Source organism: Montipora foliosa, chromosome 11, assembly GCF_036669935.1.
Source record: "Montipora foliosa isolate CH-2021 chromosome 11, ASM3666993v2, whole genome shotgun sequence".
NCBI classification, from domain to species: domain Eukaryota; kingdom Metazoa; phylum Cnidaria; class Anthozoa; order Scleractinia; family Acroporidae; genus Montipora; species Montipora foliosa.
Window position 1 is genome coordinate 2,659,332 of NC_090879.1, and position 19,103 is coordinate 2,678,434.

The 19,103-nt window shown below is 40.0% G+C and overlaps 1 protein-coding gene across 1 annotated transcript in view; it reads left to right on the forward strand.

Moving 5' to 3' along the window:
• LOC137975115 (flavin-containing monooxygenase 5-like) overlaps positions 1-16,426 on the forward strand; it is a 17,197-nt gene extending 771 nt beyond the window's left edge. Inside the window, exons 2-3 of the mRNA XM_068822178.1 lie at positions 13,604-14,307; positions 15,423-16,426. Coding sequence (XP_068678279.1) covers positions 13,604-14,307; positions 15,423-15,758 — 1,040 coding nt within the window. The 3' untranslated portion in view covers positions 15,759-16,426. The remainder of the gene's footprint in view (positions 1-13,603; positions 14,308-15,422) is intronic.
• The last annotated feature ends 2,677 nt before the right edge of the window (positions 16,427-19,103 follow it).

A 19,103-nucleotide genomic window follows, 5' to 3' on the forward strand; every position in this document is an offset into this window, starting at 1 on the left:
TGACCCGGAGGAGCTGAAATTTGTTTTGCGCGTAAGGACGTTCGCGCCAACCCTGGGTGCCAGAGGAATTTTTTTCCAAGGTAATCAAAACGAGGGCAACGACCGAAAAATGAAAAAAAAAAGCTCTCGTGGCACGAGCCCGGAGCCTCAGTGGAATTAGAATAACGGAAATTTGTGATGCGGAATAACGGAATAATGACTTCCTTTGGAATAATCGATTTCTGGACCGGAGTAAGTAGATTTTTTCAATGGAATAATGAGTTCTTTTTTTACTGGAATAATGGATCAAAAACAATAAACAAACTGAGGTGATAAACATATTATAATGCATTTGACTTCACTTTTCTCATGATACAACATACATCTTCAGAATTGATTGTTAAAGGGGCTAGGTCACGCGATTTTAGGCAATTTCAGCACTGATCGAATGGTCATAGAATTAACTAAATATCAAAATAACTGTGCAAAACTATAGAAGATCTCTAACAAAACACAGGGAAGCCAAGAAGGGATATGGATGGACAAAACCGGAGAGGATTGGAATGGATTGAATTTGGGTAAATTTGAAAAACGTGGGCCCACCTTTTTTCAAATTTATGTCCGTCTGTATCAAAATGTCATTCACACAGCTGGAAAATCTTTCTCAATTGTTATGTGGCCGTGATTTTGCAAATGAAAGACTCTTGCTCTACCAATTTGACATTTAGAGCTCATAATTAACAAAATTAAACAAAATTACCTAAAATAGCGTGACCTAGCCCCTTTAAACAAATTTTACAAAATTAAATATGACGGTGTAAAACTTTGAAAGAGACCACTAACCACATTAAAGACAGTGCTCTTAACAAATGAATGTAATATTAGCAGTGAAAACTGGCTTGTTTAATTGGTTAATAAAGCCAGAGTTTCTCACTGCCAACGTTTTCGTTTAACGTTGATTGAAGTCGCGTATTAGTAACGTTTCTTTTATTTTACAATGTAAATCAGATCTTCCATTTGCCAAGACTTCAAAATGGTCCCACCGTTGATGTTGGGACCGGTTTTGATCGTATGATCAGCAGCAGCAGAAGTGTAAATGTGACCTGTAAGGGCTCTGTAAGGATTCGTTTTCCGGTCATGCAAACAACGTTTCGTTTTACCAATGTAAAGGTCATTGCACTCCCAACAACAGGCTTTGCACACAATTTTGGATTTTTGAGATCTACAGAAACCATCTTTTTGGGGGAAAAAAGATTTGATTCGGCGGGTGTTTTGAAACAAAACCACAGAACTTACTAATACAAGATTTGAGAGAGCGTGTGATAATTTCACTTTGAAAACCTAAATAGCCTGGTAAAACAAGGATTACATCTCTTACCAACCGCTGTTTACGCATTTGTTCAACATCCATCCACTCCGTCTCAAGTTAAGAAGCTATTACTCCAAAACGGTTACCCGGGAGGCTTTATTTTTTACCATGTAAAATGATATCGTAAGAAAACATCAGAATAATGTTTTAGATCCTATTTCCACAGTTCCTAAAAGAGATGTAATCCTATTTGGGTTTTCAAAGTAAAGTTATCACACGCTTTCTCAAATCTTGTATTAATTTTTTGGAAAGCAATGACAGGATATACCAGTTGTCTTTCTTGAGTCGTTGTTGCAATCAAACACCGCACAGTAAACCATTTTATCAACAAGCAATTGAAATATGGAACTTTATCTTTCCATAGAGTATTGATATATTGCACGGCTAAAGGCGGATTCGAATTCTGCATTTATACGAGGTTCGTAGGAAAAGACCACGGTGTCAGTTTTCTACAAATCATATGGTCAAAAGCCAAAGTCCATAGCAGATTTTCAATTTTATGGCTTCTTAAAACGCTAATCTTTTTTCGGAATCTTGCCAAAAATGACTTCCCTTCCGATTGACAAGAACAAGTATGGCACGGGAGTTCTGAGCCTCCGTACCATAGCCGAATTTTGAGCCAACTATCGCTTGAAAAGCTTGTTTTTATGCGTCTAACATGTCTTTTGAGAAGGAAAAAATTATGAGAAATTGTTTTAAAATGCATAGTTGTTGAAATAAAGTGATAAGAAATTACTTGATTTTTGGCTTCAGTTCTCCTAAGTTGATATTTCTAAACACCCGCCGAATCAAGTCTCTTTTCCCCTACAAAGATCGTTTCTGTAGATCTTAAAAATCCACAATTGTGTACAAAGCCTGTTGTTGAGAGTGCAATGACATTTGCGTTTGTAAAACGAAAGGTCGTTTGCTTGACCAGAAATCACTACAGAGCCCTTACATGCAGGCAACACTGATTTACACTTCCGCTGTTGCTGATCATTCAATCAAAACTGGTCACAACATCAAGTGGGACCATTTCGAAGTCTTGGCAAATGGAAGATCTGATTTACATTGTACAATAAAAGAAACTTTACTAATACGCGAACTTAAACCAACGTTGCACGAAAACGTTGGCGGTGAGAAACTCTGGCTTTATTAACCAATTAAACAAGCCAGTTTTCACTGCTTATATTACATTTATTTGTTATGAGCGTTGTTCTTAATCAAATTACTAGTCTCCGGCTTTTAAAGTTTTACACCGTCACATATAATTTTGTAAAATTTGTTCAACCCTCACTTCTGAAGATGTATGTTGCATCATACGAAACGTCAAGTTAAAGTGCATTGTAATGTTTATCCCCGCAGTTTGTTTATTGTTTTTGATCAAGTTAAAATGGCCGAAAAACAAGAGTATCTATGATGGAATAACGGAATAACGAAAATTTTCGAGTAAGAATAATGGAATATTGAACACTCGATTATTCCTCTTCATTCCCCGAAAATGTTCGTATAAATCTACTCAAGCTGCTCAAGCCGTCGCTCAAGCCGTGAACGGCTCCTGCGCATGCGCTTGTTTTGTTATGTCCCAGATCTCCTTTTTGCTCCCGTCCATTCGCCTGAGAAAAATTCCGAGCGCGAGCAGTGAATAACGCAAAGGAACAGATTGGACCAGTTGGCCACGAACCATTTATACCAGCATTTCCCGTCTTATGTGAGCCGCACTCTATTAAATGACCCAGTTCGCGTCTTATCATAATCGCGCTCGCGCCTTATCATAAGCCGCGGATTATTTTTTTCGTATAAACGGCCCTAAAGGCGCTGTTACACTGTGAAATGTTTCGTGTAACTTGTCTCGCAATGTTTTATGGCCGGACAACGACCAAAATAGTTGCGAGACAAGTTGCCCGAAAAGTAGAACTTAATTCTACTTTCGGCAACGGCTCTTGCAACTTGTCTCGCAACGATTTTGGCTGTTGCAGTTCGTGCAACCTGTTCCGCCACAATATCGCCAAAACATCGCGAGACAAGTTGCACGAAACATTTCACAGTATAACGGCGCCTTAATTGCCGCAGTCTTCCAATCTGCACTTTACGAAATCATCTCTATTTATGAAATCCTGTTTTAAAACACGTTCGACAAGAACGTTTTGTTCTTCTCCTCAAATAAAACGCAACCTAGCACAGTATCGTTAAATGCTCCGTAATTATGAAAGCTCTTGAAGAGAAGAGCCATAACTGTAATCACTTTTCCAGGAATGTTCGGTGATGCACTTCATTACGTTTGGTGGCCCAAAAGTGGTTTGACGAGAAATCTGAACTAACTTTCCTCATGGAACTGAGGCTCCGGGTTCGTGCTACGAGAGGGTTTTTTTTTTGTCCTTGGTTGCGTTGCCTTCGTTTCGAGTAGCCGCTTTGTCTCGGACCTTGGAAAAAAAATTCCTCCGGCACTCAGGGTAGTTTGCGCCAAGAATGTTTCAACGTACAGATTTGCGACCTTGCTTTAGGGTAAAGATCACCTTTTGGGAGGGAGGGGTGGGAGTTCCCAATTTGGCGCTTTGAAGCCGTGGTGTTCTTGAAACTTAACATTATTTTAAGACGATCTCACATCTATCAGCAAAAAGAAAACAAGGTACATAAGTTATAATTTAGATCGGGTAAACGTTACCCGGGGTGCCAGAGGAATTTTTTCTAATGTCCCAATAAAACGGCTACGCGAGTCGGAGGCAGCCCTGACAACCGGTGTAGGTGAACTTACTCAGTTTAATAAAACTAAATTTAGGCCTGTTCCAAACGTCGTGCTACTGCCGTGCCGAACTCAAATGAATTTGGCTTGGCAGCGGCACGACGATGGCACCACAGCGGTTTCAAACTTGGAACCTAATACAGTCGCACCAAATTCAAAAGACGAAACAAACCATTCATCCAGCGTAATAGTATGCAAATAATGCAAAGTACATTAAATTCATTTATGAATTGAGTTCGGCGCAACAATAGCACGCCGTTTGAAACCAAGTCGTGCTACTGCCGTGCGGCACGGCAAGTCCTGCCGTGCTAAGTAGTCGTGACCAACCTAAGTCAGCCGTGCCGCGCTTAATGGTTTCAAACGTCCTGCTACTGCCGTGCTTAAATGGAAATGACAATTTCCTTTGAGTTCGGCACGGCAGAAGCACGACGTCTGAACCAGGCCTTAGCTACATCATGCAGTACACAATGCAAAGGGAACCATTATGTTTACTTTGACGGATTAGACCGTGAACTGTAAACAGTATACTTACAAAAAAAGTTATGAAAAATCATCCAGCTGTGGGATAGATAATGAAAAGCTAAACTAAACGGCAGTTTAAAACTAAGGTATTTTCTTCAGACGGAGGCCAAGAGAAAAGTGCGGCAATAAATCCCAGGGAAAAAAGCAATTGGCAGAAATCTAAGTAGGAACCATAGCGCAACTTCTGAAACATCTGAATAGCCCTTTATCCTACGAGGCCTTACAATTCGAAACTGTCTACCCCGTTTGTTTAAAGGGCCGGGCCAAACGGGAAATGTTTGGCGACCAAACAACATCAAACATTGTTTGGTGACCAAGTATTTTACCGTTTGGCCACCTTTTTTAGTGCTGTTTGATCGTGTTTGGATAAAATTTGGCCATCAAACATTCGATCAAACAACTTAAAACATTTCTTTAGTTCTCGTGTTTGATGGGCGAAATTTTGTTTCTTTTGCCAACCGTATCAAACACGTTTGGCGCGTGCATGCGTACCACGCTTGCCCAGCCGCTTGTATATTATCCACGTGTTTTTTTACGAAACTTGCGACCCATAGTTCTTTGCTTGTGGAGTTTGATCTGAGTTAGATCAAACATGTTTTAACCATTTGGCCACTCACTTCAACATCAGCATGTTTGGTCACCAAGCAAAGCTCGTTTTAGACGTAATTAGCAATAACTGGCCAGAAAATTAAGAAATTTATTACACAATGAACATTGGTCGGCCTACCCTGCGTACCAGAGGATACCCTGCGAGCAGAGGCTCTTTGATCTTCCTGGGTGACTGAGTCGGAAAGAGAAAGAGTGTAAACAGGACAGCTGAAAACTCGTCTAAAACCGGGAATCGCAGTATCTAACCCCTTAGTCATATGAGGGTCCCAGGGACCTAACTTGGATTTGATATGTCAAGAGAGAATAAACGTAACACATTGTTTCCCTCGGTTTCTTAAAATTCGGATGCAAAGTGGCCACCTTGAAGAACAAGTTCCATAAGTAGAAAACGTGAATCTCGCAGTCTGATGAGTGAAATTGGAAAGAAATTAAACACCCAATCGGGAAACAAGTCGTTCCAGTATATACGATGCGATCGCCGTACAATGTGAACGAAAAATGATTGCCTATGAGAGGGAACGGGGAATCAGGGAACCGGGGAATCTCTAAAATATGCGAAAATGCGGCAAACCACCAGAACTATTTATGTCTTTTTGGCTTACTGATAAAAGCCAAAGAAAACTTTAAATTCATTTAAGCTGACTTAACATCAATACGACTAGAAAGGGCAAAATGTTGCCTGCCGTGTCAATAATGCGTGGACCAGTGGTTAGGGCGTTAAGTTTGCATGTGGTTGCTCCGGGTTCAAATCCCGTTCTAACCTCTGGGGCCCGTTTCTCGAAAGTCCCGAAAACCTTTCGGGCCTGAAAAGCCATTTGTGAAAATGCCAACAGCTTGTTTTGGAAAGCCGACCTTTTAACATGTTTTCAAGGTAGTAAAAAGAAAAATGTGTGTGAAGTTTGACGATTTAAATCCTCTCCGTTCTTGAGATACAAAGGGAATTGTGACACCCGAAAATGGCCAGTAAAGTTTCGGGACTTTCGAGAAACGGGCCCCTGGTTTCGATTTGTTTCCGATTATCCCGGATTTAACTCTGCCAGCCAGTTGGGAATCTCACCATGTTTTTATCAAATTTTTAAAAGTGCGGTGCCTGTGAATTAGCTTGATAGCTAAGTGCACTTCCACTATAAATAAAGCATTTACACTACGTTTACATTAGCCTGCGAGCAGGGTCTCTCTCTTCGGTGGGAGAGAAGGAGAGCCTGCACGCATCCCTTTGAATTTTGAATGCCGCCTCCTGATGTCACGCTGAGAGAGCTGTCAAAAATTAGCCAATCAGCGCGCACCAGAAGTAAACATTGAAAAAAAACACAGAAAACAGAAACCCACGCGTTGTGTATTTCAATTTGCCCAAGGCAGAAACTAAAAAAAACTGTAAAGGAAGGAAGCCTTCGCCAGAAAAGCCTAACAACTATTGCTGATGCTGTAAAGCGTAGCTGAATATTCAGTACGGTAATTCGTCGAAGTTCCTTCCGCGGAAAAAGTGTTTCGTTCGTCAGGGAAAAATTTAGCACACAAACTTCAAACGACGGGAATCGTAATAGAGACATTCGTTTTCCCTGACCGCATCTCCACTGTGTGAGACTCGTCGACCACAACTGCTGCCAAATTTCGGTAAAGCGAAGCGGAATTATCTTTTTAAATTTATTTTAATGAAATACAGACATTACAACTGCTACATCACAGTTTAATACTAGACAGATATTCTAATACCTACACCATTTTATTTCAATTGTGGTTATAGATATGTATTTTACTAATTCAATAATTTGAAAATTGGAATATTTTGTTTTCAAGTGTATCGGAGTATTGCGGAGTTACGAGGAGATCGAGCAATCATTTGTGGAGCTGCCTTTTCGGCTTACCCTAATACTTGCTAAAATCGTGTAGAGTTCCTCTATCGTTAAATCAGCAACAGAGGCAGCCACGGTGACATGAAGTCGCCCTCGTATTTTGGCCGCTACGAAAAACAGTTGGGAAATAAGACTTTTCTCGAATTCTGTGGATAACAGAGATAGAACTTCCTTCCTTCCAGTAGAGAGGCCATTGCATCGCGTTGCCCGACCTTTAATTATGTAAAGTTATGGTAAATTGCAACATTCTACAATTTTCTCAGACGCATTTCTGACCACCTCATCTCTGCGAAGCGAAGAGGCTTTCTTGTTGTCGGAGCTTGTCAATGGTGACGTCACGAGGTAATTTAATTTCAGCCAATCAGTATTTTGCGTCCAAAATTTGGACGCGACATTCAAAATACAAAGCCATGCGGGCAGGCCCTCATTCTACCCCCAACCCCAGTCCCTCGGAGGGCCTGCTCGCAGGCTACGTTTACATATCAATTGCACGATTTGCATACATAGTTTTTGCTAGTTTTGTCTTCAAACGTCGTCGTCGTCTCAAAATTTAAATTCGCGTTATTTTAATCGATACGTGACTATTTCAACCTTTTTAGTATGACAAGAGTATAGTAGTTCCTCAAAAATGACACTCGTCAGAACGGCACTTAATTTAGGAAAGAAAATGAAAATTTATACTCAAGTGCTGACCTGGACGTTCTTCATAAAACCTCAAATTTGGCTGTTTCACGTTGTTGTTTTGCTGACGACGGCAAAGAAATAGACAAAAATGAAAAATGCACGTGCAGAGCGTGCAAAGCTATTGTTTTTGCCCACTAAATATGCAAATTTGTGACGTTCTTGTTGCCGTCGCCGTTATCGTTGCTTAAGCACCCTAATAATTCACCCTAATAACTTAATTCTGACTGGTCATTCTAAACAGTACGTGCAGGGCAGAAGAATTCGTGGCGTTGTAAAAAAAGAACGATACACGCAAAGGTTGACTCATAGGGCTTGTATGGGAGACGCAAGCTCCTAATCATGTGCTCCTGCAGTTATATTTTATAGACTACCTATTCAGATAGTTCCTGTACTTAATTTACCGCTCTACCTGTTAAACCGTTCTTGGATCGCAGGTCTAAAAACTCACGATATTCAACGTCGCAAAACAAAGAACGCTGTAGATGTGAAAGATCATATTATGAATTGTTAGGTGGGTAAGGCTGATCCCTCCCGTCAATTATCTCAGCCAGGTATGACCGACTTCATTCACATAAATCCAGATGAATGAAATGTCAATTTTTTTTTCTCATGGTGTGAACTCGAATCTTAGGCCCTGTTTACGAGCAGGTAGGGTAACGCTAGTGCTAGGGTTACCCTAGCACTCACACATTTCTTCTTTTTTTCATCGACGTGTTTACAAGGTAGCTAGGGTTACCCTGGCGCTAGGGTAACCCTAGCTGCCTTGTAAACGCTCTACTAGGGACAACTCGCTTACCCGGGACAACTTTTCAGCGGTTTCCATTGTGTTTGCGATGCTAGCGGTTATCAAGCACGCAAAGTTGTCCCGGGTGGTAGGGTAACCCTACCTGTGAAATTTTGCTTGTAAACCCGGGTTATCTTTGACCCTTCTGCTAGGGTAACCCTACCTGCTTGTAAACAGGGCCTTAAAGCGGAGCTCCGGAGAATTAGAAGATAACGCGGGAAAAAATCAAAAACAAGTTATTTCTTCGCCATTACGGAGCATGTTTACAGGCTAAACTGTTATACTCGTAGTTTTACTGGAGTCAAGGGGCGTGCGCGTAAATGTTAATGACCTCTAGAACGTAAAATTTAAAATGAGCGCACAGCAGGCTTGGGTCCTCGGACAATAAGTTGAACGTGGTTCGCACGGAATGTGTTTAACACACATGAAAGCTATTACACCTCGCACAATTTCTGCATTCACAATTTGGATCTGCCTCCAATAAAGTTAGAGATTCTCCCTTTTAGAGATTCCCCGTTTTTTATGGATTCGCCATTTCATAGATTCCCAGTTTTAGAGATTTCCCGATTCGCCCATTCCTCGTTCCATGTTTTTGAGTTAGCCACCGAAAAATGTGATGACTTCCACGTAGCAAGAACAAGTGCGCAGCGTTACAAGCTCCAGCATGAGCGATAACTCTAATAGTAAGAGATACCGGAGAGTAAATCCCATTGTTTCCGTTTTCCTAGATTTGGGTGAAAGCGGCTACAGCTTCGGAGTCAGACTAATAAAACCCAGAATTATAATGCGGGAGCTAGGCGTTATAACTACAGGCAAACCTGTCAACTGTACGTGTGGGGCCCTATTTGCAATCGAGCGTTTGAGAGATTTAATCATTTAAGGTGAAATCGTCAAAGTCATAATTGCTCGTAATCAATGAAAGAGCCATATGCTTGATCGGACGCGTTGGAGTGGACTAATTTGGCTGGCGGTTTATGCGGGAGTCCAGGGGTAGTGAAGATTAAAAGAATCGACGTTAGCTATCCAAAATGCTAGTTTGACACAAGCCTCGTTACTTGGATCAAACTCGGAGGTCGACTACCGTTTCTAGTCAAGAGAAGCAAACAATGGTCGTGTCGTGATCCTGGCCACACCTCGAACACAGTGAGTGAGCGAAACAGCTTGGCCTACTAACGGAGGCAACGTACAAGATTAATGTTGTCCTTAATTAAGCAAGGTGATAACTTTCAGGGGTTCCCAAAGGGCCCTTTTCTCGCGCGAACTGTACGCTGCCAGGAACCTGACGCTGATTGGCAGAAGTTTCCTTGATTTCGCTCTCTTGCGAGTTGGAAAGGAAACCGCTGCACGGATCTCGTCGTCGAATCGTCCAGAACTTTCATAAATGGTGACCACCTTAAAATTCTTCTTTACTTATGTTAGGTAGACCTACTACCCTGATTTTTAAACAAATATTCTTTTGAAATTTTCTCCTCGTAACGGGACTGTAAAGGTTTATTACCATTAAAACAGAAGAATATTTTATTTTGCCGCCATTATTATGAAAGATTTGAAACAGAATGAAGGAAGAGTGGCAAGTGAAATTTGCACTGAGGTCTCATTGCGCATGCGTGACAGAACATCGAGGAGATATCGGAGATATGCTCGTGCAGTTTTGAGAATTTGCAAAACATTACTCGTGCCCACAAATCACAGGAATGCACTTGCGCTCATACTATTTCCTATGCTTTCTACAAGCTTGGCTATCAGGAAAGCCACAAACGGGATTTTTTAATCCTCGCACGCAACGCCTACAATAAATTCTGAAGCACCTAGTTTCATTGACTTATCATAACACCCGGTGGGGGGGGGGGGGGGGGGAATATGGGCTATATAGGCATGTGCCACTGTGAAGGGTACTGTTTTCAAGCAGTTTACTCTAGCATAGGGTATATAAATCAGAGCGTTTGGGTCTAGAATAGGGTATCATTTTTCACGAAACTGACCAGTTGCTTGAAGATTTTATCAAGACTAAGGAAACCAGAAATTCCCGCTCAAAAATATAAAAACATAGAGTCGGCAAAGTTTAAGTTTACGCAACTCAGCCTCAACAGTGCTGATAAATGGCTATCATGAAACTCTTCTGGATATTATTAACTGTCAAGTATCGGTATTTAGACTGAAATATGTGGGAGTTTACTCTAGTATAGGGTAGCAAAATTCAGCTGAACTAGCTCTGGTATAGGCTAAGGGTTCCAGGGTCCCAGCGGCACATCCCCACCCAGAAATTCCTAAAGTACCCCCCCCCCCCCCCTCCGGGTGATAACATAATGCCAGACAAGGATAAACTGATCGATGATTGGCTATCAGGAAAGTACCGTAATTTGACAATCACTTTAATCTATTTAAATGAAAATACCGATCTGGAATTTGATTAGTATTTATATTATTGTGAGAGAGAAAAAAGTTTATATTAGGAACATCTAGGAAATGGCTTTGGTGGATGGCTTGTCCTTGACCATGCGGGAAGTGAAAGAATTGAAAGGACATTATGATCGCCAACGACCACGATTGTGACAAACACAACAGGAATCTGGTTTGGTAGGAATCCTAGTGTGAATTGGAGTGGTTATCGATTCTTTGGCATAAAGGTGGCTGGAAATGGTGGGGGGTCAAGCAGTCCTTCTCAGGACTACACTTACCCGGACGATCGTACTTTACTTAATTATGAATTTTACTACCTTGCTCATTGAAAGCTCATTTTCATTGGAGTCCAAATCCACAAAAGGGGGTCGATATCCGCTAGCATATCTGGACCAGGGAGTCCAAACTGCTGTCCCACCGGCATTGGTACTTGATGCTTCTTTCTGTTGCTTGAAAATATCTGCTCTGGAGCCGAGTTTTGTTTATTAGATTGAGTACCTGCTCTCGTATCCGTACTTAAGATTTTTTCTCGTCACCAGAATCGTTTGCAAGATCATTTAATAATAATGATGATGATGATGATGATAATAATAAGAAACTTAAATTGAGCACATCAAAAATCTGTAGTGAATTATTTACAAAAAAGTATGAAAATCTAAATAGAGTTATGACATGTAAGATTAAAATGTAAAATACTTCTTGAAGGAGTCCATTTAATTGCATAATTTTTATAGCTCTAGGTAAAAATCAATTTTCATGTCTGTTTGTTTGTGAGGTTGTTAATGTATGTTTCCTTTTCCTTAGCTTGTAGTTGTTTTCAGTTATATCTCTGTCGGAAATAAGTGTGCAAAGTTTTTACTGTCCCTCAATCTTTTTCAAGTTCTTTGTTAGCTTGGGTATCTCTTCTTATGGGCTAGAGTTTCCAAGGCCTCCCTAGGGAGACCAAGGTTTCTCAAACATCCATCCTGAACTCTTTCAATTTCAGCAGCTAGGTATACATGCGGGTAGACCTCCCCAAATAAGATAATACTCTTTGTTTGTCTTTCCAACATTTTGCATAAGTATTGTTTTTGTTTTCTCTTGGGACCATTGTAAGTCCCAAGAGAAAAAAAGGAAACAAACAAAGAGTATTATGGTATTTTCCACTTCAGGCAATAGGGTTTCTCAAAAACGAAGACCCTAAGACCCTGAAAACTTGAAAAAAGTAACCCAAAACGCTCAATTTGGCTAACACTAGGCCTAGAGTTGGTTTTTTGAGTTACCTCAAGTGAAGTTAAAGTTCTCCGTTCCCTACAACTTGTTTCAAAGTGAAAGCTGGGTGATCCGCCATATTTTACTGAGTAACCACGCTCCATGTGTGGCCGGACATCTTCATTTCCTGTCGGATTTACATATTGGCCCTGTGACACTCTAGGCCTAAAAACCAACTTTAGGCCTAGGGTTAGCCAAATTGAGGGTTTTGGGTTACTTTTTTTTTAGTTTCTGGGGTCATAGGGTCTTCGTTTTCGTAACCCAAAACGCTCAATTTGGCTAACACTAGGCCTAGAGTTGGTTTTTTGAGTTACCTCAAGTGAAGTTCAAGTTCTCCGTTCCCTACAACTTGTTTTAAAGTTTGGGTTTCGTATGTAAGACACCCTCAGGCAATAGGACTTGCATGTTCTAATAAAGGACGGATCTTTGTTAGGTTGGCACTAAGGCCAACCTCACTAGCTTTACACACAGTCTGTTGCCTTTCATGGAGAAGCGTGAACTTAGTCGATCTGTTGAGAGGAACAGGATTCCAGGGCTTCTACAAAAATTATTGTCACCTTTTCTTTCCTTCAAACGATGGAGATCATCAAACTTGAGCTTGTTTATCTCTTTGAGACAAGAACAGCCATCTCTTCCATAAGAAAGTATTTGGCGACCATTGACTTCATGGACACTTGCAAAGCTCCATTCTTCATTATTTTAAATCCAGAAATACACAACACTATAAAGTTGATTCGACAATTCTAATGACTTTGGCCCGGTTCATGACAGAAAAAGATAAAGAAGAAATTAAGAAATTGGGTATAATGAACAGATTGAACCTACCAAGTCCTAAACCAGGCTAGCCCCAGTCCACAAACACTATGGTTCGAGTGGTGCGGGAATTATTGAAACGCCAGAACTACCATATCAAAAAGGAATAATTTTGACTTGGATGGAAGAGGATTGAATTTAACATATTAAATTCCTAGAACATCAGTTGCCTCCTTAGTTGTGCATTTACCAACCACACCTAGTACAATGCCCACACCCAGCCACTATTTTTGGAGTGTGAGGAATCTTGGCAAAGAAAATCCAACTGAAAGTTTATGTCAATTTGGTTGATGTTGCATCAGATATACACAGTTAATAAAACATTAACCAAATGAACATTTCATTTGGTTTTCCTTCATAATTGATTAACGAGTTGAATGAACATTCCTATCACTCATCATGATCAGAAGATAAATCTTCTTTGAAATTGAGTACATGCACTGCAAATGAAATACCTTAGCTTGATTTCAAAGCATCACATTTTGAAGACAAGGTGATACCATCCAACATGACACCCTTATGTTCGAAGGAGATCCCCCTCTTGCAAAAACCGGACAATTACCACTTTTCTACTGTACTTGTGAGGAATTAACCAGTTTTTTTTTATTTACAAATAGGCATTGGTAACTCTGGAGGTGACATTGCCGTTGAACTCAGCCGCCATACCCCACAAGTTTACCTTAGCACACGCCGAGGAGCCTGGGTTCTGTCACGAATGTGGAAAAATGGAGAACCTTTCGACCAAGCAGTATTCTCTAGGTTCTTTAGTATCTTACCAATAAAGGCTGTTGAATTCTTCTCTACCAAAGTTTTAAACTCAAGATTTGATCATGAAGTATTTTCTCTGCGTCCCCAACATTCACTCATGAGCCAACATGGGATGGTCAATGATGACCTTCCACATCGCATTATCACAGGTGGCATTGTTGTCAAGCCTAATGTCAGCCACTTTACCAAAACAGGAGCTGTCTTTGATGATGGCTCTGAATTGCGCGACGTGGATGTGGTCATATTCTGTACAGGATACAAGATAGGGTTTAAGTGTATAGATCAATCTATTCTACCTGTGAGTGACAACAAAGTTGACTTATACAAATACGTGTTTACTCCAAATCTCTCCAAACCAACCCTTGCAGTTATTGGCTGCGTTCAACCTGCTGGAGCTATTTTCCCGCTGTCAGAGTTGCAAGCACGCTGGGCAACACAAGTCTTCAGTGGTAAGAAATTTCTTCCTTCAAAGGATGTTATGATGGATCACATTGAAAAGAAAAGAAAAAAGATGGCACAGAGGTATTATGCTAGCAAGAGACACACTGTACAGGTATGTGTTCAGTCATGCTGAGGTAGGTTGGTGCAGAGTTTGTTTTGCAACAGACTGCCCGGCCTATGAAGTCATTATTGAATCATGGGTGTGTAAAATGATAGGCAAGTCAAACTCTACTCTCTACTCTCAGGAGCAAGGGTTGCACAGTCGGTTAGTGCGCGGCCTTGGTGCATAAGGTCCTGAGTTCGATCCCCGGATCTCACATCCTTGCTTCGACTTCTTTCCTTTCAGTGTAGCCTAAGTAGCTTTAAATACCCTTAAAACGGAGCGCTGATGGAAAGAGGGGGGTAAAATGAGTGCACCGTCGGCTTCCTGGGAGAGTACTCTCTAGAGAGTAAAGGAACTTCCGACGTTAAATAACGTGTACCTTTACCTTTACCTTTACTGATAGAATGATTAAACCAAATTGAATCACAGTTTAAATAACATACTTCTCTTGAGTTAAACAAAAGCCATGTGTTCTATCTGGTAGAAAATTATGTAATGATGATTGCAACATAGCAGTAGTATTGCTGATAATGGTAGTAGTAGTAGGTTCATGTTCAGTTGACAACTCACACCAAGATACTTCCATAGAGACCATTCAGCAAAAATAGTGGATAGCTGGTAGTATAAGGCAGGCTACATGTTTCAAACTAGCCATTGCATAGAACAGGCATTCTTAGTATTTATCAGTAATTCTCATTAAAGGTTTTTTGTTTATATCTGCAGCAATGGGATTTTAATGGTTACCGGTAGACTTGAAATATGTTCTCTGGACATTTGATTGCTTAGTGTTTGATTCAGTTGCTGTGTGTTTAATTTAGGGCGCGTTCGATTGACCCTATTCCGGAATAAGAATACGTGGAGTGATGATTAAAACGATATGTTTGGCGCGTTTCGAAGCAGCAAGGATAATAAAGATATGTTTAAAATAGCGTTTTAGCAGATACCGGTATTTGACAAATTTAATGTGAATCTCTGTAAGAACGAAGGATTTCTAACTTACATTCCATGTATTCCCTATTCCGGAATACGGTCAATCGAACGCACCCTTAGTTTTATCCTGTTTTAAAAGCAATCACTTTAATTCATTCAAGTAACTTTTATTTTTTTAAATTTTGATCACTCAGGTTGACTACATTCCTTATGCTGATGAAATTGCTGCTGAGGTCGGCTGTAAACCAGATTTGTGGTGGCTCTTAATCCATGACCCTGCCTTGGCCTTTAAGTGCTTTTTTTATGGTTGTACCCCACCTCAGTTCCGTCTCATGGGGCCTAATGCCTGGCAAGGTGCTAAAAAGGCCATTGAAGATGCTCGAGCAAATGTTGTTTATGCTACTAAGTCCCGCAGTTTGCCAAAGAAAGAAGATTCGGGGAAAAATAAGAAAGACGTTTTTTGGATTATCCTAATTTTGTTAGTTGTTGCACTTGGTATCTGCATAAGATTTTTGCAGGAAAGCGTTTAGTGGGAGGACTGAAACTAAAGGTTAAAAAAAGTTATTTTTCATTTACTTCAAAAAGGTGATGGGTTTTTGACTTATTTTTTTTTCTCACTATACAACATGAAGGCAAACTTTATCGTAATCTAAAATTTGAAATTATTAATAACTTTAAAATTTTTTTTACACTACTTATAAAGGGACTTCTACTAGTAATGCCATTATGTACATCACTAACAGGTCTATTTATTATGGTACTAACAATGCTGGCAATATTAGTGATAACAAACAAAGAAAACAATTATCACAACACTTACAGTGTGATGCACCTTGCCATGGCCACCTAACAAAGTTTTTTACAGATTATCCACAAATCGTCAGCATCCTTGAAACACCATTGCATGTGTTCTTGAGTTGATGTATTTACAAATAGTTGTCAACGTGAAAGTTTGTTAGGTGGCCACAGTAAGGCACGTTGCACTGTAAACCCTAAGGGACATTCAAACACAATGCAAATTCAAGACAAATAAAATTTACAAATTATCTTGTAAAAATCATACTTTTTTTGCACATCTTATCAATCAACATGTTCTTTTGACTTAATCCCAATGTATTTTTCTCATCAATGATAATTTGTCATGAACTTAACAGCAACAAAATATTAATTCAATTTAATAAAATTTGTGTTTTTAGCACCAGTGTCGATGAAGATAGTATTTTCCCATAATAAACAGTGGTGAGAAGAATGAAGTGTGTCATATTATTATAACACATCTTAGTTCGAAAAGTGGAGTGTTTTTTCACTGTGGTTACTGTACCACCCTAGAAGCTCTACCCAGAAAGAGTTACGGTACCTTGCATACATTCTATGAACGCATGCCAAATAGTACATGTATGGATCTCAGAAGGGAAAAAAGGACAAGTTGGAGAATTGATTATCTTCATTTTATGCAGTAGAACTACATGTATAGGTCCTTGGCATGACTGTGTCAGGCAGTTTAAGTGTCAAATATGATAAAAAAGTGGTCATGGTACAAAATAGTTGCCAGAAATGGAAAGCGTGTGATCAAATTGCTAAGAATATCTCTATCATTTTGACGCCACTGACATTTAGGTGGAAGATGTTACAGTGATTATAATGCTGAAAAAAATTAACTGAGATTTATATGGAAAACAGGTGCAGGATGGCAAGCTTTGCCATCCAGCATACAATAATTCTTTTACATTTTTCAAACTGCTCTAAAATCATGCAATTATGGTAAATGTCAGTTGCCTCAAAATTGACATTCTTACTAATTTCATCACACTCATTCCATTTATGGCATCTATTTTGTCCCACAACCATTTTTAATGATTGACAAGGTCACCTGACACGGCCTTGCAAAGGGCCTCTTGGTGGGCTCCATGCGATGGATGACCTTGTATCTTGTACTGGAGCATCGCTACTTAGGTCTCATTTGTGACATTAAAGGGCACAAGGTAAACTTTACTAAGTTGCCCTTTTCTATTTGCGTGTTGCATATCATGTTAAGTGCATCTTGCAAATGCACCTTTTCACGAGTGTGAAGATTGCACTGTTGCTGTGGAAATAACGAAGAATGCAAAATTTGTTCAGCGATTAGGTTGAAAGCACCAATGATTTTGGTAACAGGATCTACACCACAACTTTCATGTTGATGAAGGGTCACACTCCCCTTCTGACTCGGTCGTGAACAAAAGATGCTTGGATTTTTGCAACTTTCGAAGCCTCTAAAATGGCAGGATTTGTTAGAAAAAGGGAAAAAAAAGCCACAATGCCTTTCGAACAGGTGCAAAGATTCATTTTAGCGAAAAAATATTTTGGGGTTATGGGCACTTTAAGACATACTTTGAAAAGGTTGGCTTGACAAAAGTCAAGCCAAAAACAGTCAATGTGATTTTCAGTTCTGTGACAAAACTCAGCTGTGTGATCTTGCCCCATCAAATCATGACATGACCCCAAGGTTGAAACAATTAAGTAAAATGATGCAGATATATGACGATACCTAACAAATGGCATTGAGGCCACCCAAAAACCCACACAGAAATACTACAAAATGTAAAAAATATATCAATATTTATTACAATGCCTCCTTCCAAAGACCGCAAGTATCCTGGGAAATAACAAAGAATGGTACTTTTCACCCCTCTTTTACTGTGCACATTTCATTGCATCCATCACAAGGAAAAGAACTGTCACAAGTTATCTAAACTGCAGCCAGGAGTTTCCATCAAAGCTGATTTAGTTCACGAGAATTGACAGAGCTAAGCATTCCCAAACATTAAAATTCTCCAGAGGCATATCTTCAAAAGCAAAAACACCTAGCATTGTTCATCAAATTAAATAGTCTCTGTTATTCATCAGCGTCTTCTGCATCCGTGACATAACGGTGCTTCACATGGTTCCACAATTTCTGGTGGGAAAAAATAACAAACAGTTTAAAAAAGAACTTACTAAAGAAAACAATTTAGCAGACTCCTAAATGAACCGTTGGGTTCTCAATAATAATCAGGTAAAATATAACATTCAAATGAAAATCACTTCTTAAAGTACACTTTTCGCAAACTCCCTTCTCTTCCACCCAAGGAATGCAATGAACAGCTGTCATAAACGGTACCCAAGGCAGGAGGCAGTGTGGCCCAGTGTTAAGGGCGCTTGCCTGGAGATCCCGGGATCCCATGTTCAAGCCATGTTCTGGTCACTGGTTGAACTTGTTCCTGGTAGTCCCTGATTCAACTTCTCTGCTGCACTTGCAAATAGCCAACTACAATAGCTTGCCTCTGGCCAGTTGGGATTCTTAACAGTTGTTGTTGAATGTTCTGTTCTGTTGTGATTGTGTTTCATTGGCCTTGAAAACCCCTATGGGGAGTAGTCAATTAAGCATGTATTGTGTAATGTATTGTAATTTATTGTTCTTTTGTATAATTATGTAAAAAGACCTCATTTAGATTTACATATTATTTTTTTTTATTTTGCCCATTGTAACAAGGCTAAAAAAGCTTATCGACATTAATCCTTTTCCTCCTCAGAAGAGTGACACTTGCATTTTATTCTGTCTGATACCAGACAATTCCAGTTGTCAATGGGGATCAAACGATGTGTTGTGTGTTGGCCAATCAGGTGCAAAATAACAAAATTCCTGGAAGAGGGGAGGGAGATGATGGAAATTGTGCTCTGCGCTTTGATTGCATGTTCGAGGAGCGTTTCACTGTTTCTTGGACCGGCGTATAAGCCAATATTAATAAGTTATTGCTTCAAAGTTGCATTATTATGGTACATGTAAATCGACATTTTATTACACTTTTATACACTTCACCGCGTCACTTCACGGATTAGCAAGCTAATCCATACGA